The sequence below is a fragment of the Sceloporus occidentalis genome, unplaced genomic scaffold, assembly GCF_023333645.1.
Source record: "Sceloporus occidentalis isolate IW3139 unplaced genomic scaffold, rSceOcc1.0.p SCAF_7, whole genome shotgun sequence".
NCBI classification, from domain to species: domain Eukaryota; kingdom Metazoa; phylum Chordata; class Lepidosauria; order Squamata; family Phrynosomatidae; genus Sceloporus; species Sceloporus occidentalis.
Window position 1 is genome coordinate 69,773,335 of NW_028316987.1, and position 21,605 is coordinate 69,794,939.

The 21,605-nt window shown below is 40.4% G+C and overlaps 1 protein-coding gene across 4 annotated transcripts; it reads left to right on the forward strand.

Annotated features, from left to right (window-relative positions):
• The first annotated feature begins 1,314 nt into the window (after nt 1-1,314).
• FAM237B (family with sequence similarity 237 member B) lies at nt 1,315-21,226 on the forward strand. 4 transcript variants are annotated; one of them, XM_089531399.1, is made up of 6 exons: nt 1,315-1,521; nt 3,195-3,362; nt 7,927-8,046; nt 15,168-15,324; nt 20,094-20,490; nt 20,765-21,226. In XM_089531399.1, the coding sequence occupies exons 5-6, from the start codon at nt 20,109-20,111 to the stop codon at nt 20,836-20,838; spliced, it is 456 nt and encodes a 151-aa protein (XP_089387525.1). In that variant the 5' UTR covers nt 1,315-1,521; nt 3,195-3,362; nt 7,927-8,046; nt 15,168-15,324; nt 20,094-20,108; the 3' UTR covers nt 20,839-21,226. The 4 variants fall into 4 exon arrangements, with proteins under 4 accessions (XP_089387525.1, XP_089387526.1, XP_089387527.1 ...); XM_089531400.1 differs by having other exon boundaries at nt 1,315-1,517; XM_089531401.1 differs by lacking the exon at nt 3,195-3,362.
• Nucleotides 21,227-21,605: the final 379 nt, after the last annotated feature.

The window sequence follows — 21,605 nt, forward strand, 5'->3', positions numbered from 1 at the left end:
AAAGCTTTTTCTTTAGCCACATGCTACATTCTTTTTTATGAGAAGGGCCTACATTTTGCGGTGCCTTGTGTCCTCCTGGTTAGGACCCTGAATGGAGCCTCTCATCAGTATTTGAGATTTGCCTCCTTTTATTTTTTTTAAGTAAAAAGTCACACTTTCTCAGCCTCAGAATGGCAATCATATCCCTCCCCCCCAAACACACACTCTCTGAAGAAACTTGCCAATGTCCTCCAACCCTCCAGACCTGTCCTACATGTCAACCTTCTGACCAGGAGGAATTTCAAAAGGTCCTCCATTTTGAGCCTGAGTAGCATGGCTTTATATGTCTTTTAGCTTTTCTTTGGTCATGTCCTTCATTCTTCTTAATCCTATGATAGGTTTCCCTTTTGTTGATGATCATAGAATCATAGAGTTGGAAGAGAGCCCAAGGGCCATCCAGTCCAACCCCTACATTTTGCAGTGCCTTGTCCTTCAGGGAGTAAATCAAGGAAGTTCATTTTGTTAGTTTGGGTCCAGTTTTCTAATCTATTAAGGTCATTTTGAATTTTGATCCTGTCTTCTGGGGTAGTAGGGATTCCTCCTAATTTGGTGTGTGCCTTCAAGTGGGTTCCGACTTCTGGTGCCCCTATTATGGGGTTTTCTTGGCAAGATTTGTTCAGAGTAGGTTTGTCATTCCCATCCATAGAGGCTGAAAGAGTATGACTTGCCTAAGGTCTCCCACTGAGTTTACATGGCCAGATCAGGATATGAACCCTGGTCTTCAGAGTCATCATCCCACACTCAAACCACTACATTGCTGACTATTCGTTGCCTTCAAGTTGTTTCGAAGTTATGGCGACCCTACAGTGAATACTCTGGATCAACCTGCCAGATGACACCCGTCAGATTACCACCTTGGAAACCTTTAAGAAGGCTATTAAGACGGATCTCTTCCGCCAGGCCTTTCCAGACTAGGTCCACCTCTATTTACCTGTCCCCCCACTCTTTTCTCCATCCCCTTTTCCATCCTATCTGGACCCTGCTATAAATTTCTTACTAATCTATTGATTTTAACTGTTACTTTATACTATTGTTTTAATGTCTTTCTGGTTTAATCTCTTTTGAGTATTACTATGTTTTTATACTGCGGGGTTGCGGTTTTTAGAATTTTTAACTGTATCTTGTTTTATTGTTGTAATCCACTTGGATTCCAAGTGATTAAGCGGAATAATAATAATAATTATTATTATTATTATTAACCTATCATGGGCTTTTTCATGGCAAGCTTTGTTCAGAGGAGGTTTGCCCTTCCTCTTAGGCTGAGAGTGTGTGACTTGCCCAAGGTCCCCCAGTGGGTTTCCATGGCCAAGCCGAAATTTGAACTCTGGTCTTCCGAAGCATAGTCCAGCACTAAAATCTCTGCACCACACTAACTTCAGGTTCATTTTAGGGTCGCCACATGAGTCAGAAATGACTGGAAGGCACACAACAACAAGGACTGAACTGCATGTTTACCATCCAGTGTTCTGCTCTTCAGTGTGGGTCTGTAAACAGAAAATATTTATACCTACTCTTTAAAATGTGAATATTAACAGGGCAGTTAACCATAAAAAGAAAAGCATCCTGTAATAAAACAGTGAATGTAAAAACATAGGAGTTTAATTTTCATCAGTGCCTATATTTTACAGGAACTGCATATAAGCTGTCAGTAGTTTATTTTTTAAAAATTGTGAATAGATCTGGAAGCGTAGCCAAAGAAAGCAAAAGTGAAGCAGAATATTACCATGAGCTCTTCTTAACAAGATAATGTACTGCAATGATAACACAAGTTTCAAACACCTTGCTTGTATAGGCAGATACAATAGGGAATCCATTCTGGTGCTTTGTAGATAAGCTTATTCTCACTAAGCACTATTACACAGATCGTGTCTTAAGCGGTTGTAAGTAAATTTCCTAGCAGTCAATGAGACTTCCAACTCAATACAAATGATGTGAGAATATTTTTACAGTTGAGAAGACTTCATGGTGTTTTGTTATCCTTTCAAATCCTTCTTCCTTTCTGAAAACCTGAAACTAAAAAGCTACTAAGATTCTGTTCTCCTGCCATTTTACCATTGTGATATTGATCCAGATCACTGTTGTGAGCAATCTACAACAAGTGGGACAAATATTTAATTACCCTTTCTTTCCCCCAAAAAAGGAACGGATGGTTTGAAAGCTGACTTTGGTCCAAAACACACTGCAGAAATAATCCAGTTTGAGACGGTTTTAACTGCCCTGGCTCAGTGCTAGGGAAGCCTGGGAATTGTAGTTTATAGTGGCACCAGACCAGAGCTCTCTGAAAGAGAAGGCTACATGCATGTCTTACAAAACTACAGTTCCCAGAACTCCCTAGCATTGAGTCAGAGCAGATAAAGCGGTCTCAAACGGGATTATTTCTGCACTGTGTTTTGGAACTTTGATTTCTGGGGAAAGGGGGTCTACACATTTATGGTGTACTTATGGCCAGACTTGCACAATATAAGTTGTGTACAAAATTTGTTCATATGTTTTATATATAAAGTATGTAAAAGATATATATAACTAGATAAAGAATGGAGAGAGCAGCTATGAAAGAACTAGAAAGGATCCTCAAGTAAACAAATATACAACTGAACACAAAAATCAAAATTGTACATGCCACTGTATTCCCTATAACCATGTATGGATGTGAGAGCTGGACAGTAAAGAAACAAGACAGGAAGAAAATCAATTCACTTGAGATGTGGTGCTGGAGAAGAGTGCTGAGGATCCCGTGGACAGCCAAGACACAAACAAATGGGTCCTTAAACAGATCAAGTCTGAAATCTCCTTGGAAGCCAAGATGACAAAACTGAGGCTGTCATACTTTGGACACATCATGAGAAAGCACAACTCATTGGAGAAAACAAGGATCCTAGGAAAGGTCTAGGGAAGCAGAGAGAGAGGAAGACCACTTGGAGATGGATGAACTCTATTAGGGAGGTCACGGGTATGAGTTTGCAGGAACTAAGCAGAACAGGGAGTCTTGTAGAAGTCTCATCCACAAGGCCACCATGGGTCAAAATCAACTCAAGGGCAGTTAAAAATAACAAAAGAATATGTAACAGTAGTGAAGCTGCTTTAGCTCTAGTCTAGAGACTAACATGACCAAAGTGCACCACTAATATCAGAATCGTGCTCTCCTGTCCTACTAGCCAATAGATCTACTGGCATGAAATGCACAGATATAGGATGGGGGATACATGGCTGAACAAGACTACATGTGAAAGGGATCTAGGAGTCCAAGTCCAAAACCACCAAAGAAGGAGACTCCACTATGCTCAGAGGCAGCCTATTCCATTGTCCAAGGGTTCTTACCATCAGTAAGTTCTTCCTCAAGTGGAATCTTTTTTCCTGTCATTTGAATCCATTGCTCTATATCCTAGTTATTGGAGCAGCAGAAAACAAACTTACTCCATCCTCTCAATATGACACCCCTTCAAATATTTAAACAGGACTATCATATCACCTCTTAACCTTGAAGATTATCACACACAGATGGGATAAGGACGGGATCACTCCCCTGTCCTTATTCTGTCTTTGACTGCAATCCCACAAAAGCCTTTCAGATTGCAGCGCTATTGTTCTGTCATTAATGCAAACTCCCATTAATGCAAAATGCCAGACAATACTGCTTCAATGCTAGGACAATGACGGGATCTGCACGACATTGTTTAAAAGTCTTGCATGATCGTGATCAATCGTGCTTTCTGGTTGGGATAATGATGAGATAAGTGCAATGTTGTATGAAAATCTTTTCATGATCATGCTATGAGAATGGGAAAAGGACAGGACAAGGACATTTCATCCCCCATCTGCTAATCTCCCTTCTCTTCTCTAGGCTAAACATACTCAGCTCCCTAAGTCACTCCTCGCAGGGCATATTTTCTAGACCTAGGTTGCTTGTATTCCATAACTAGGTTCTTAACCTTTTCTTCACCATAGACCCCCTTTAAAAATACCTTCTGTTGCCACAGACCACGAAGACTTAACTCGAGATTTAAAACCCTAAAGTGCACCAAACATGGCCTGTCTGCAAAGAAAGGTACAGTATTTCATGCTGCGTCTTGTGAGACCTTTAGTATAGTACAAATGGGTGAGAGGTGAAAAAAGTGTGGAGATACTTGCATGCCCTTCTTTTGTGTGTGTGCATCACTTAAGGCTCTGCCAGGCTTTGGTGGAGTAAATATATTGAGAAGGAGGGGGCAGAACTCTGCCAGAGATGGAGATCCCAGTCTTTTCCCAAAGGCTCACACCCAACAACAACAAAAGAGGGGGAATATTTTGCTTGTCTGTTCGTGCACAGCAGATTCCTCTCTTTGGGCAGGAGAAACGGGATTTAAAGAGGTTTCCATGCACACACGCACCCCATGAAGGCACGACTACTTACTTACTTAATCTCAGATAGCTGATGAATAAATGCAACAGTAGTGTGATAAGGTCCATAGCCAACCTGTTATCAGTTCACAGTTGCATGGTAATGTGAAAAGAATCATTGCTGTTTCAGTTGTTTAAAAAGCCACAACAGCATCAGGAGGGATGCTTCATGCAATAATCTCCTTAGATTCTACAAAATATTATGAACATTTACTGTTAAAAGTTGTAAGACATAATCTTTCTTCAAGTCTTTGTGGGTCCCCTGTGAGCACCCGAGCTCTCAGACAGAGAAGGCTAAATGTCACACAGAACTCCAGTTTCCAGAATTCCATAGCATTGAGCTATGGCAGTCAAAGTGAGGTCAAACTGGATTATTCCTGCAGTGCAGATGCAGCCTCAGATGGAAGGGTACATTTACTGTATCCTCTAATGAGTGCAACAAAGTGACCCAATTTCAATCCCTCATCATTCTTCTTCGCTGCTCAATCATGTTTACTTTAGGTAATTTAGCATATTTTTTTTAAAAAAATCAAATTTCATTTTAATAAATAATAATAATAATAATAATAATAAATAATAATAATAAAAAATTTTTATTTATATACCACCCTTCTTTGAATCAGGGCGGTGTACAACAAATATATAACAATACAACAATGCAACTATACAAAATTAGTTAAAACAATTCAATAAAGATAATAAAATTCAAATTCATGCCGGCAAAACAATGCTGACCAAAGGGGGGGGGGAGGAAAGTATTCTGGGGCAGAGATCAGGGGTAAGCCTGCTCGAATAAGTAGGTTTTTAGCCCCTTCTTAAATTGGGCTAGGGAGGTGGCTGAGCGGAGCTCGAAGGGCAGCGAGTTCCAGAGGTTGGGGGCCGAGATGGAGAAGGCCCTCCTAGAAGTGGAAATATATTTCCCCTCTGGAACTCTTAACAATTGCTGCCCTGATGATCTGAGTGTGCGGGACGGATTGTACGGAGAGAGGCGGTAATTTTCAGTAATTAAACTCAAGGCTGCTACTTTTTTCTGCGTATACCTTATAAAACTGCCTATCAGCCGTCACTTTTAATAAGTGAAACTTGCCCAGCACTTCATTTTCACGCCCTTCAAAGCTTCATATTCTGAATCTCAGCACTTTTGAAATTACACTCCAAAGCTCATTAACTCCAAGCAGCAGGGCCAATTAATATTGTGGTGGGAGCATAGTTGTTGTTTTTTACCTAGGTCAAAGGAAACGCTATAGGAACAAATCTGACAAAGCTACTATCTTCATTCCCACCTTTATTAATGCCCATTATTACAACAATTGTATACCTGTTTAGGGCCCATTGAGATACTATCACTCCCCATGGGCTTACTGCCTAATATACATGATAGGAAAGGGAAATGAGGTAGAAAGAAAAAAGCAAATACAGTACGTTCTGCACATCTGCGGCTTTGATTATTTGCAGATCTGATTAATGTACATCCTCCAATGCAACTCTGCTGGAAGTTGACTATAGAGTTGGCTGGAGGACCGTATTATCTCTACAGTGTGGGTACAGCTAGAGAAACTTATTACACTGCTTATTATAGCACTTCATTCTGCTTTAACTGCCATGGCAACACTCTATGGAGTCCTGGGATTTGCAGTGTAGGGAATGGTAGACAAAATTCTCATCCAGAGAGAACTTGGGCATCACTAAACTACAAACCACAGAATTCCACAGGATATTGCCATGGTATCTAAAATATAGCACTACAACAGTCTAAGTAAATAAAGGAAGTAATTTCACTAACAGTATTGCTTTCCTTGTCCATCCTGTGGAGAACTGCCATGGTTGCCTCAGACTGTGGTTAGGATATTTCTAGGGCATTGGTCAGCTTCAGAAGAGTGAGATCAATGTAGTTCTTATTTACTTCAAGGATCCCACCTTTCTTCCACAATGGGATTCAAGCTAAATGTCACACAAAAGTAGCATTCCAGTCAGGACTCTTCAAGTTTCAAATGTTGAGGTCTTCAAGTTGTTTCTGTCTAATGGCATTCCTAGGGAGAATCTATCACTAGGTTTTCTTAGATTTGTTCAGAGAGGGGGTTGACTTTGCCTTCCTCTGAGGCTGAGATAATGTGACTTGTCAAAGATCACCCAGTGGATTTCCATGGCTAAGCGGGGATTTGGAGCCAGTTCTCCAGAGTCGTAGCCCAACACTCAAACCGCTACACCATGCTGGCTCCTTAGGAAAAAAACCCTGGAGTATAGAAGTACTGACTTTTGGATAGTACATAACCCTTTCAGCTTTTGTGCTTAAAAGATTACCGAGCAAATGTTTCTATGTTTTATGACTGTAACAGGTATTTGCATGTATAACATCCCTAATGACAGTCTGTTCGTCTATTAAAACCATTTAGGGATTGCAAGTGGTAATTACATGTGTCACACACTGATTTTTGTACCTCTTTAGCTGTTTGAAGAGTATTGAGATGGCTTTACATTGAATCAAACCCATCAAGTTGTCCAATTCTTTCCCCAGTTGTTTATTTAGTGAAAAGGGTAAGTTTATGTCCTTTCCCGGCAGAAGGAAGTGATTCCTTTACTAGTAATGCTCTAGATGGCTGGTAATGAGGCAGCAGTAAGTACTGTTAGCCTCAGTCTGACAGACTGAGCCTAACTTTATTATAAAGGAAATGTTATTGATTTGAAAATAGCATCATTTCAGTGCAACACCTTTCCAAGCAAATACTTGTAATTTATATTGCTAGTGCTATGCAAGTTTGAAACCCAGCCTTGTGCTGATTACATCATATTTGTATCATTAATATAATTAATAAATGCATGCTATTTCCATTTCCTAGGAAACAACAACAGCTAGTTGTCCCTGCATGATACAGTGAGAAAATCATGGAAATAGTCCAAACAAGTTAATTTGGCAGGGGACATCTGAGGATCACTAGAACCACCTAAAGAGTAATCCAGAATTTCTACTGGCCAAAAGTGTGACAACATATTAATCAGTTTTGTAAAAACTGTGGCACCTGCCAAAAAATGGTCACTGGAAGTGACAAGACACAGGCCTATGTCTTGTTATGCGCTATGCTGGTTATCCACAAGTCTTTCAAAAAAATAGGTATAGGTGCCTGAAGGGGAAATAAGTACCTTCTTACTTACATTTTAATCTGTATATGAACTCTTATGAGTTCATATTAATAAACCCTCCCTCCAGTCCATCTGCCTTGGTCCAGGCCTTGGAGGTAGAAAGGAACTGCTGGACCTCATCCCCTTCCCCACCACCTTTCCCTTCTCCTTTTGTGTCATGTCTTTTTAGATTGTAAGCCTGAGGACAGGGAACCGTCTAATTAAAAATATTGTATGTACAGCGCTGTGTAAATTTACAGCGCTTTATAAATAAAGGTTAATAATAATAATAATAATAAGTATATTTTAATGATTTTACAGTGTTGTATTTTAACTATGGGTTTATGTGTTTTTAATTGTTTTGTATTATAACATGTTGTATCCTTCCTTGAGCCTTGAGGAGAGGCAGGAAAGAAATCTCTTCAAAGAAACAATGCCTTCAGGCTGAGCAGAAAATTAGGTGGCTTTCCAGATGTATTTGGATCTCAGGTCTCTGCAGTTGTACTCAGTATGGTAAGGAACATCCAACATCATCTTGAGAGAACTGAACTGATCTTTGTAAAGCAGAATACTTGGCCACCCTAAGCTATGGGTGCATAGAAAAGGCAGACAACAAGCATAGGAAAAGAATGGAGAAGAGGTTTAAATAGAGGGCAGTCTTATAGAAGTATGGTTGTTGTTTTATAAACCTATAAGGATGTTGGCCAATACAACAAATATCCCTCAATGGACCAGAAAAAGAAGTAATGTAATTTAAAAGAATTGCAAATGTCTTTACTGATGAGTGCCATCCTCTTATTATATAAAAAAAGAATTCAAGTATAATATCCATCTGTGTTAGTCCTACTAAGCAACTGAGGGCAAGCCCGGACAATAATATACAGTGGGCCCTTGGTATCTGCTGAGGGTTTGATTCTAGGACCTTCTGTGGATACCAACATTAGATGTCCAAATCCTATTAAATACAATGGTGTAGTAAAGTGAGGTCCCTTATATAAAACAGCAAAATCAAGGCTTGCTTTTTGGAATTTATATATTTTTATAATATTGTATAGCCTGGACTGTTGAATCTGTGGATAAGGAATCAGTAGATGCAGGGCCAACTGTATTATAGAGTAGAAAACATCACCCGTATGGATGTACGATAAAGAATGTGTATCACAATCACAGTGGCATATAATAACAATAACCTGAAATATAGATTTGCCCTGAGGAACAGAGTCTAACAGGAAATATGTAAAAGTGGTTGAAATAAAAATTTTAAATCCATGGATCTTTCCTGTACTTTTGTCTAATGGCTTAGATAGCATGGAGATAACATTTTATAAGTATCTAAATCAATGAAATGAAATCCTTCCCTCCCACTGGAGAACTAATAGAGAGGAAGTAGTCATTGGTTTGGTTTCTGCTGGAAGCTTTTTTGCTTCCTACAGTACAATGATGGCTCATATGTTCTCTTCAAGGTTCAGTGACATTTTATTTTTTACTGTAAACATGCCCCTTTACTGCTTTGGCCCCCTCCTCTTCTACGGCAATGACACCATTATCACATCTTGGGGACATTACATTCAGTTTCTTGTAAGATGCAAATGAGGTAGTCATTCAAGTGAATAAATTTGACTCATGTATGAAAAGCCCGTATAGAATTTGTTTTAAAAACCTCTCCACCTGTTAAGAACAGTGTTATAAAATGCAGGAGTCAGGTCTCTGTTTTACATTGTCCATGTAACAACTTAAATGTATGTAATGAAAATTACACCCATGAAACAGAAATTATATTTTGTTTAGAATGTGTTCATCAAGTGTTTTCAAATCATGACTGTGCCTTTGGGTATAAAACAGAACGAAATAGTATTTTAGACATCATATTCACATCCGCATTACAACATAAGTTAAATTAGTCAGTATATAATTACTTGCTGAATAAAAATCCCTACAGGAACTATAAGCTGGGGTAAGGCTTTGTTCTGGAGGGAGTAAAAAAATAATTGATCTAACTCCAGTTGTTAGTCTCTACTTGAATAGACCCTCTAAATCAATAGAACTTATTATGTAAGTGCTGAGATACCAAGTTGCCAGTGAGTCAACAACTGCAACTAAGAATTGGATTTAGCCAATTTATTTGATGGGGAGCACCAGACAGACAGTCTCCACTTGTTCCAGATGGATAATTCTCTGGTCACTTTGGCTTAAATTTCTGAATTTCTTGGGCCATATCTCACATTGGCTGGCAGGTGTGTGCTTATTTTAAAAATAGCTCTCCTCTACTTCCTGCATTAACAACTTCTCAAAAAGCTTTTAGTGTCATGTGTGAAAATGTCCTCAAACTCATTCATTTAAAAATGACACTGAATACATATATTTATCTGTTAAAAGTTTTGAATCCCATCTACATACAGAGACTGCTAACATCATACTCCACCCAGTGATCAAATATTAAATTATTGCTTTATTTCCCAAGTGTTCAGTGGATTCTGGTTTACTTGCTCTAGATCCACAACCAGAAATCTTGGATTGGGTGTCTGGAGTATAATTAAGATGGTCACCATAGTTAACTATTGTAAATAGATTCCGTTGGTCCCATGTCTTCCACTAGGTACATTTGTACCTTTACATTTGCAGTTTGACTTCTGCAGATTTGATTATTTGTGGATTTGATTAGTATGTTCTCTAGGTCCTCCAGCATGACTCTATGGCAATCTTTCACCAAAAGCTGCACTGGAAGACCTAGAGATTCCAAGAGATAACACTTCTCTAGGCGTTTGTAGGTCCTCCTGCACAATTAAGTGGTCACCTTCTGGCAAATGTTGACCATAGAGTTGACTTGGAGAACCTAGAGAAGTGTTCTCTCAGGTGAAAAAGTAGTGTTTTTTATTTGTAATTTCCCCACTTTCATGGGAGTCCTGCACCCATAGCCCCAGTGAATGTGGCAGGCCCACTGTAATTAATACATATGGTGGAAAGGGCTAGCACTATTATGCCGAACCTATGGCACATGTGCCATGGGTGGCACACAGTGCCATTTCACCAGGCACGGGCTAGGGAGAAGGAGGAAGAGGCTCGTGTGTGCCCTTTTCTCCTCCTCCTCCTCCTCCTCCTCCTCACAGTTCCAGTGAGAAAGAAAAACGGGAGAAGTCTCAAGAAACCAGGATGGATGACTAAGGAACTTTCAACCGAGCTAAGTTTGAAACGGAACATGTATAAGAAATGGAAAAAGGGGGAAATCATGAAAAAGGAATTCAAAGAAATAGCAGGCATGTGTAGGGGTAAAGTCAGAAAAGCTAAAACACAGAATGAACTCAGGCTTGCTAGAGAGGTTAAAGACAACAAAAAGGTTTTTTTTGGATATGTCCGCAGCAAAAGTAAGAAGAAGGAAATGGTAGGGCCACTGCGTGGAGAGGATGGCAAAATGTTAACAGGGGACAGAGAAAAGGCAGAATTACTCAACACCTTCTTTGCCTCAGTCTTCTCAAAAAAGGCAAAGGGTGCTCAACCTGAGGATAATGGAGCAGAGGACAGAATAGGGGAATTTCAGCACAGAATAAGTAAAGAGATAGTAGAGTAACACCTTGTTAATTTAAATGAATTTAAGTCTCCAGGACCAGATGAACTCCATCCAAGGATATTAAAAGAACTGGCAAATGTAATATCAGAGCCATTGGCAATAATCTTTGAAAACTCCTGGAAAACGGGAGAAGTCCCAGCAGATTGGAGGAGGGCAAACGTCCCCATCTACAAAAAGGGGAAGAAAGAGGATCCCAACAATTATCGTCCAGTTAGTCTGACATCAATCCCAGGAAAGATTCTAGAGCAGATAATTAAACAAAGAGTCTGTGAACATCTAGATGGCAATTCCATAATCACAAAAACTCAACATGGGTTTCAGAGAAACAGGTCATGCCAGACAAATCTAATCTCTTTCTTTGATAAAATTACCAGCTTGGTAGATGAAGGGAATGCTGTGGATATAGTATATCTTGATTTTAGTAAGGCCTTTGACAAGGTTTCCCATGACATTCTTGCATACAAGCTTGTAAAATGTGGGCTAGACAAAGGAACTGTTAAATGGATCTGTAATTGGTTGACCGGCCGAACCCAAAGGGTGCTCAACAATGGCTCCTTTTCATCCTGGAGAGAAGTGACCAGTGGGGTCCCACAGGGCTCTGTCCTGGGCCCAGTGCTATTCAACATCTTTATCAATGACCTGGATGACAGAATTGGGAGCATACTTATCAAATTTGCAGATGACACCAAATTAGGAGGAATAGCTAATACCCCAGAGGACAGGATCAAGATTCAAAATGACCTGAATAGACTAGAAAGCTGGGCCAAAGCTAACAAAATGAAATTCAACACAGAGAAATGTAAGGTATTGCACTTAGGGCGGAAAAATAAAATGCACAAATATAGGATGGGGGACACCTGGCTGAATGAAACTACGTGTGAAAGGGATCTAGGAGTCCAAGTAGACCATAAGTTGAACATGAGTCAACAGTGTGATGTGGCAGCTAAAAAGGCCAATGCAATTTTAGGCTGCATCAATAAAAGTATAGTGTCTAGATCAAGAGAAGTAATAGTGCCACTGTATTCTGCTCTGGTCAGGCCCCACCTAGAATATTGTGTCCAGTTCTGGGCGCCACAATTCAGAAAGGACATTGAGAAACTGGAGCGTGTCCAAAGGAGGGCGACAAAAATGGTGAAGGGTCTGGAAACCATGTTCTATGAGGAACGACTTAGGGAGCTGGGGATGTTTAGCCTGGAGAAAAGAAGGTTAAGAGGTGATATGATAGCGCTATTTAAATATTTGTCATATTGAGGAGGGAGCTAGCTTGTTTTCTGCTGCTCCAGAGAACAGAACCCGGAACAATGGATGCAAGATACAGGAAAAGAGATTCCACCTCAACATTAGGAGGAACTTCCTGACAGTAAGGGCTGTTCGACAGTGGAATGCACTCCCTTGGAGGGTGATAGAGTCTCCTTCCTTGGAGGTCTTTAAACAGAGGCTGGATGGCCATCTGTCAGGGATGCTTTGATTTGGATTTCCTGCATGGCAGGGGGTTGGACTGGATGGCCCTAGTGGTCTCTTCCAACTCTATGATTCTATGATTTTCCCGGCCTCCAACTGTCTCTCCGATAATAAGTGAATGGCACTGGGGAGAAGGAGCCAGAGGCACGTGCCTCTGGTTCCTCCTCCTAACCCTCTCCTGGCCTCCAGATGCCTCTCTGAGACAGCTGAAGCCTGGGGAAAGAGTGAGAGTAGAAGGAGCGATTGGCTCGTGCCAGTTGGTTCTCCCTAGAAACCTTTCCTGGCCTCCAGCTGTCTCCGGAGGGACAGCTGCGGGCAGGGAAAGGTCCATGGGGGGTAGGAATAGGTGTGTGCCCACTCCTCCCCCACACAGGCCTTTCCTGACCCATAGCTGCCTCCAAGGGCAGGAGGAGGGAGAGCAACAGTGTGTGCCCATCATCCCCCCCCCCCCGAACCTTCCCCAGCTTCTAGCTGTCTCTCAGAGACAGCTGGAGGCCAGGGAAAGGGTGGGGGGAAAACCCGCCCTGGAAGTCCTGTCTCTGGAGAGTGGAAGCCCCACCTCTGGGGATGGAAGTCACGCCCCCTGGCACATGGCCACCGCTCTGGGGGCAGAAGCCCCGACCCCGGCACACGGACCAAAAAAGGTTCGCCATCACTGGGCTAGCACATCCCAGGAAATCAGTGGCCATGCTATCCTTTCTCTGAAAGAAGAGACCAGAAGGTCATGAGTGGAGGTTGAGTTTCCATATCCCCACAACTCTTTGGCTGCATGCCCACTTGACTACAAGCAGAAGGGATTTGGCTGGCTGGCTGGCTAGCAGATCGGTTGGTCTCAGAAGTTCTGTTGTCCCTCGTGTGAGATGAAGAGATGCCAAATGCTTTGCAAGAGATAGTTTTAAGAACTCACTGCTAAGAGATCCTTTGGAAACCCAAGGATTAGAAATGAATAAGGATCATAACCACTGTTCATCAAGCTGTCATGTAGACATCTTTTGCTGACTTAATTGATTAATATTTTCTCTCTAGGAATCTCTAGGTCCTCCAGCATGATTCTGGCAAACTTTCACCAAAAGTTGCATTAAAAGACCTAGAGATTCCTAGAGATAACACTTCTCTAGGCATTTGTAGGTCCTCCTGCAGAATTCATTTGTCACCTTCTGGCAGATGTTGACCACAGAGTTGACCTGGATAACCTAGACTATATTTAACTATATCACTGCCCTGATATCCATATGGATGAAAGATGATTTAAAAAATAAATCTAAATAAGTAAATAACTTATTTGTAAATATCCTCTTCTTGGTTGAAATGGTGGCTGTTCAACTCGTACAAACCCTGTAATACCTAAACATAGAAGACACAGAATCGGAGAGTTGGAAGAGACCCCAATGGCCATCCAGTACAACCCTCTGCCATGCAGGAATACACAATCAAAGGACCCCCAGCAGATGGCCATCCAGCTTCTGTTTAAAAACCTCCAAACAAGGAGACTTCACTACACTTTGAAGCAGTATATACCACTGGCAAACAGCTCTTACCATCAAGAGGTTCTTCCTAATGTTTAAGTAGAATGGCTTTTCCTGTAGTTTGAATCCATTGGTCTGTGCCCTAGAGATGTGCTACACTGCAGAAATAAAATAGTCTGATACCACTTTAACTGCCATGGCTCCATTCTGTGGAATCGAGGGATTCGTAGTTTGGTAAGATATTCAGCTTGATCTATTAGAGAGTTCTGGTGCCTCACCAAACTACAAATCCTAGGATTCTGTAGGATAGAGTCTTGACAGTGTTATGCCAAACTGTTTTATTTCTGCAGTGTGGATATGCCCCTGGTCTCTGGAACAGCAGAAAAGAAGTTTTGGTTACCTGCAACCATTTTCCTTTGAAATTCTAGGTGTGCTACTGCTTTGGCACTGAAAGGGGAACTGAGAGGTAGTCTCACTTTGGAGTTTCAACAGAGAGAAGAAAGATGAGGCAGGCTTGTAACAAACATCTAAGCTCCAGAAGTTTTAAAAGCAGAGCTTTGCATAAGCAGAGGGCAGTATCTATCGTGCACAGAGTAAAGAAACAGAGGTGGCTACATATTGGCTATAAACAACAAATCCAAATTTTGTTTAATACTTGTTTTTAATTTTGTTTTTGTTGTTGTGTGCCTTCAAGTCATTTTCAACTTATGGCTACCCTATCATGGAGTATTCTTGGCAAGTTTGTGTATGGATTTTAAGTGCTGTTTATCTTCCTTAATTTTATTGTATTTTTAAACAGATTATCTGTTCAGAAGTCAGAAACAACTTGAAGGTACACAACAACAGCAAAGTCCCATTGAAGACTTAGTTCTGAGTAAACACACAGAAACTTACACATCTCTTAGTAAGGCAACTGCCCTGAATGTTATTGATTGGGTTACGCATGTTGTCAATAGAATAAGTGAATGAAAAGACCTGTGTGGCACACTGACTCAGAGAAAATGATGTGGATAGAGGCGGGGTTATGTGACTTATAGCCCCTCTCCTCTCCATTTTCATTTGTTAAGAGATATAACCGGGGATGCTGCTTCTAGTGCTCTCAGTATCTTCCTCTGCTGTTTAATCTCTGTTCCTTGGAGCAGAAGCAGCAATAGCCATCATCACCAGACAAGCAGCTTCAGACTTCTGAAAGCAGTGGAAGAGTTTCCCCACTTCTCATCCTCTTTCTCCAGTTAACCAGTCAACACAGACAGCTTCCTTTGGCAGAATACTTGCACTCAGGATTAAAGTCTCAGTACCGTAAGTACAATTCTCCCCACCCCCAACAGTTTCTCCTTAAAACAAATGTTTTACAATTATTTTATTTACTGAAGAGTGAGGACCTGGATTCTAGTAGAACTTTGTCAACCCTATGCATATTTACTCAAAAAGTGAGTCCCACAGTGTTCAACAGAGTTTTTGCTCTAAAATGTGTTGTTAGGATTGAAGCTTTAATTGCTTTTGCTATTTGATAACCAACCTTCCATCACACACAAACACACTTATTTTATTTGTTGGTGTTTGTATGTGCAAACAGGGTTTTTATCTGTAATTAATGGATTATATGAGGACAAGGAAAAAGATTGTTCCATTGCATATGGTATGGCTGAACCTGATCAGGGATGTAGTTCAACATATTTGGAGGGTACTAGTTTGTGAAAGACAAGGATACAAGCAAGACCAAATATCCTGAAAAAATGTATTATATTGGTAAATGATGTTAGCAAAAACCAAGTCTGTAAACTCTACAGCAGTAGCATGAAATAAGTACATATTCCTTAAAGATTATATAGATTCAGTATTAGTTCTGGTGTTGCCAGGTGTGCACTGATGGATAGGTGTTGCCTCCAGCATCCCAAAATGAAAAATTCCAAAAGTTTTGAATCTGGTGGTGTTGATCTTCTACTTGTACAGAAGAATTCTATGCTAGAGAATGAAGCTGTACTGAGAAGTTGTCCCAGGCTGAACTCATGTCAGTATAGAACTGAAAACTGAGTTTAAGCAGCTTTATTTTCTCAGCATCTTGAAGTGTGGACCTAACCAGGGGGGTTGCTATTGGGAAGGAGGACATGTGGGCATTGCCCTCCTGTACAAATTCTGGACCCCTCCCATTAAATTTTCCTTTGGTCCCCAAATTCCTAGTATTGCAGAGAGTGAGGCAGCGGAAATCAATCTCATCTAGTACTCATATTTGCTGTCTTTACATTCCTTTCCTCTCCTTTTCTTTAGATGCCTAAACAACATTTTAAAAATGTTCTACAGAGGTTATTGGGGGGATGTACTTGCCTGGCATGTTTATATTTTGGGAAGGCTGCTTGTGCAACAATGCAGTGGGGGTAGTATTGGGAATGATTGTCTTGATTTGATGGGAGATATTTTTGGGGTGTGTGCAGGGTGTCCAGAACTGCTTTTAATGGATGTGTGTGTGTGTGCAGAGACTGGCAGGTAAGACATTATGAATTTTGCTTACCTGCAAGATATGAAACCCTGTTAGGTGAAGGCAAAGATGACTATAAATTAGAATTACACAGGAGTCTTGGTGGCCCTGATCCTTGGTACCTCATTATTTCAGGGGGCTCAGTCCTCCACTAAGCCTGGGGGGCTCAACTCTCATTGCCTCCTTTATTCCATTGTCCATACGTCTGTGTTGCCTGTTTGGGTGTTTTTGTGGGGATTTTAGGAGGGGTATGCACTTTACCTGCTTTTCTTTCCTATGTGTTTTATGGAGAGAGAGAGGTGTTGCCTGGGTTTCAGGTGCATATTTGTCTGAGCATCACTAATGATTTTCCTAATAAGAGTGTGGATATTCAACACTCTATACAGAGTGCATGTTCTGAAAATACATGTATTGGTTAGATCTACCTTCCCAACAGAAGGTACAATTACTCATGATGCTGACTGGTAACAAGGTCCTGAAGTGGCTTGATTACAGTTTAATTGTTTACAACCCTCCACTAAGTAAAAAATGTGATTGAGCATTTGTTGCTCAGCTCTAACCTCTCTGTGATACTCATATTCTCCAACGAGCAACATATCTTTTGTGAGAAGGCAAGCTAAGGTTATGTGCTGTGCTGACACCCCAACTTTTGAAACATCTTTTTTTTTAAACACAGGTGTTGCTGGTACTTACATTGTAATTACTTTTTTGCTTCACACTATGACATTTTAATTTCTTTGAGCATTTAGTTGGTGTTAACAAATCATGGTCCTCACAGCTTGAAAAAAAATATTTTGCTTTCTAGAGAATTCTGGGAGTTGTAATCCAAAAAGGTAAGACAGTGGGCCCTTGGTATCCACTGGGGTTTGGTTCCAGGACCTCCCGTGGATAAAATATCTGTGGATGCTCAAATCCCATTAAATACAATAGCATAATAAAATGATGTCCCTTATATAAAATGGCAGAAATCAAGGCTTGCTTTTTGGAATTTAAATATTTTCAAGCCATGGATGCTTGAATCCATAAAAAAAATCTGTGGATATGGAGGGCTGGCTGTATTTCCAGTCTCTGGGTCAGCTTCATGGTTTCTAGCTGCTTTTCTTTTTTTATAATTTTGTACACTGGTATGAAACCAAAACTGGATGAAATGTAGTTAGAACCATTTTGCACAAAGTGAATGAATACTAGCCCCTAAAAACACTGGGTAGTATACACAATACTTAATTTTCACCATTTTATTCCAACAACAACTCTGTAAAATGGATTATGCTGAAAACGGTAACAGATCCAGTGTAATAAAATAAATTTAATGACAGAAGGGAAATTGAAACCTGAGTTTTCATGATTTTAGTCCAGTAGTCCAACTATCACATTATATGGCACTGTATATCCTGGTGTGATCTTGTAAAGGCCATAAAATGTCCCTGTGTGGATATTCAACACACTATACAGAGTGCATGTTCTGAAAATACATGTCCTGGTTAGATTTACCTTCCCAACGGAAGGTACTATTACTCATGATGCTGACTGGTAACAAGGTCCTGAAGTGGTTTGATTGCAGTTTAATTGTTTACAGCTGAGTGTAATCTATTTCGGTAACACAGTGTTCCAGTGCTTTAAATACGTTGAAAAACATGTATTTTTATAATTTCTGAAAATGGTTATACAGGAAGTTACCTTATACTGAAACTGAATCAGATGTTTGGTCCATCTAGGGCAGCGCTGGGGATGTGGTTGTCTAAAATATGTGATGTTTGTGAACTGATTGAATGTCAGTGGCTCTCTCTGAGGTAATATCAGGGCCCTCAAAAGTGGCAGGGCATACTTTAGATTTAACATTTTCATACCTTTTAGTATTTCACAGATGAAAACCAGGACGTGGGTGACCAAACAATATAGGATTGTGGGCAAGATGATAAAAGTTGTTAATGAGGAAGAGCACATAAGCTATGACAGGCTGCAGCAGTTTGCTTTTGTTTGCACCTACTGGGAAGGAAAATATTCTGCCTCTCCTGTCTTCTCCCCCGTGCTGAGTTGAGTTTTTAGGATATGGCAACATCTGTACAACAACTTATGCATCTTCTAAAATGAAACCACCTTTTATTGTTTGGCCAAGATCACAGAAGGGTTACCTGGAAAAGCCTTTCCTGGTCAAATACTACAGCACCTCTGTTGATCTCCTTTCACTAACGTGAAGTCAGTTTCCTGCTTAAACTGTCGGCTGAATACCACCCAAGACAAAGTTCTCTCCCCCAGCAGGTGGCATTACAAACAATGCATTATAGGTCCAAAACACACTGCAGATATAATCCAGTTTAAGACCACTTTAACTGCCCTGGCTCAGTGCTAGGGAATCCTGGAAATTTAAGAGAAGGCTAAATGTCTCACAAAACTACAGTCCTCAGAATTCCTAAGCATTGAACTAGGGCAGTTAAAGTGGTCTCAAACTGGATGATTTCTGCAGTGTTTTTTGGACCTCTGACAAGAAATGACACTGGCCTGTTACAGACAGCCAAAATAAAGCTGCTTCGAGTCACTTTGGAGGTATGGTATTTCAATGATGCATGAGTCCTAAGAGTCTGGAAGCTTCACCAAAGCTGCACTCCAGTCTTTAGAACTGGAGTGTGGCTTTGGTGTGGCCTTTGGACTCTTAGGACACATGTATCATTGAAATACCATACCTCCAAAGTGACTCGAAGCAGCTTTATTTTGGCTGTCTGTAACAGGCCACTGATAGAAAATGTCCCCTTCAAGGCAAGGGTGTTTGACTTAACATTTCTGTAATACCTTTCTGTGAGTGATTGTCTGAGTTATTACCATAATTTGCTAATCCAAGGACTGGGTTATTAGTCTTAAGAAATCCAGGTGGACACCCTTTGTTTGAAGAAATCCCTTTAAGGAAAATTGTGATGTTATCCTCATCTTCTCCTGCATGAGATGCTTTAAAAAGAATTCAAAAATCAGAACAACCCATTCTTGGGTGAGGTCTATTGAAGCCGAGCTGCCCATCCCCTTCTGTAAACCCCTTGCTGAAAATTACTGCTTAAAGTAGCTGAAATTACTCTTTCAGACGCTCAGAATCTAATATCTTGACTAGAGAATCTCACGATCTTATTCTTTTGCTCAGAGTCCTGGCTCTAGCGTAGAGGACCTTGGTTAGCTTGTCCTCCTTTGCTTGCACTGTTCCACCCTACCTCTTCACAAGTCCAGTGGGACTAAGGAGACGTAATCCCTCAATCTCTTATAAATCTGTCTTTCAGGGAGTATTTTCCATGCGCATCAGAACTCCACAAAACTACCCTCTCTTTTTTTTGGGTGTACTACGGTAGGGCCTTGCTATCCTTGGATTTAAGCATCCGTGGACAGCAAGCCCTACTGTTTCCAATGGTGGCATGTGTATGCAGCTGTGCTAGAGGCCATAGACACGGCACACCACCATTCAGCACAAAACATTTCTGGATGGGAGCACACATATTAGTGATACTTTACAATGCACATGCTTTACAATATCACAACTGTCAAGATTTTGCTAATGCATAGTTCAAAGTTTATAAATAGAAAGATCTGAACCATTTCTTTGTATTATTTTTAGATACCTCTGTGCAGCATGGAATCCACATGCCGAAGAAGGTGGTCTCTTCAACTGGGCTGTCTACTGATGGTGAATTTAGTTTATGGCAACCTAGACTATCTGAAAGAAGCCCCTGCCAGCCTGGGAGAAATTGATAATCAGTGCTGGGAAACCTCCTCTCAGAAGCTGGTGGAAATGAAGAAACTTAGGGTAGCAGGCACAGTTGTTGCTCTCTGGGAATTCATGATGTTCTTAAAAGAGTCCTCTAAGCCCAAGCATAATGATGTCTTCAATGATTTAGCACAGGACTTCTGGGATATGTACATAGACTGTGTGCTCTCCAGGACTCATGGGATGGGCAGGAGACAATTACGATCCTCAGACAACACTTTAACAAATGCACAGAAAACTTCAGAAGGTAATGTCCTCATATTAGGCTGATAAAGTGTTGTAATGTTTTGTTTTCCTTTTGTTTCAGTCAGATTAAGAAAATCATTCTAGATATATTAAGGAGTTAATGAGCTTTACTTGTAGTACTCTTGACTACAGTACCTAGGCCCTGTTGTACTACAAAATGGAAAATAGACAGTATTGTTCCCATTTTCATGGTAATAGCGTTTGTATTTCACAACTTGGAACAAAAAATGAAAACAAGAAATGAGACTTACTATATTTCCTTTTTCTCTCTGCAGGTGTCACAGATTTCAACTTTAGGGAAAGGAAACAAATGTACAGAAGACACCACAAGAAACTGATGCCAAACTAGAGGAAGCCAGATTGCTTTTCAAAAAGCAGACCATTTACTATAGATGTTTCTGAGAATTATTTCATGTGATCCTTTTGATTAGATTATAATTTGATAAGCATGTACCAAATAATCACTGCCAACATGACCTCTTTTCTCATCTGTGTTAGACGATCCCACTGCAAATGTTTTTGAGGAAATTACCTGTGTTCTCTCAGGTAAAGCCATGTCTTTAAGATCATTATAATACATTTGTAAACTCCTCTTTTTTGGGTGGGAGAATTCTCTCATTTTAAAAAGTGCTAAATTCAGTGGAAACTCAATATATTTTTTATACACTATCAAATTGCAGTGCAGTAACAACAAGTATATTTGTCTCATAGAGGAGATTTAATTGTACAGAAAACAAGAAAAGCCTATGTAAATCCAAAGGATGCTTGATGTAATTTTCTGTGCAGTCCTTCAACTTTGAATTTGATCATGTTGGTTATCAGAAATTAAAATATTTTTCTATGCAGTCAAAACTACTGAAATTGTGCTCTTATTCATTGAATATCATCCTAAAGACTTGTTATATTCTAAGAGAGGGCACAGTCCCCAGCCTTGGTTATACAAAGTCCATCTTTCCTGCTATGCAAAGTGCTTCACCAAGGCACAGAGATTCTCTGTTGTGAGCACTGCATTACTCATGGACAAAAATATACACGCTCCTGTTCATGCACAGGTTCTTATGCAATTCAAAACCATTAGGTGTTAACCATATTACTAAGGGAGCCATCATGATGCAG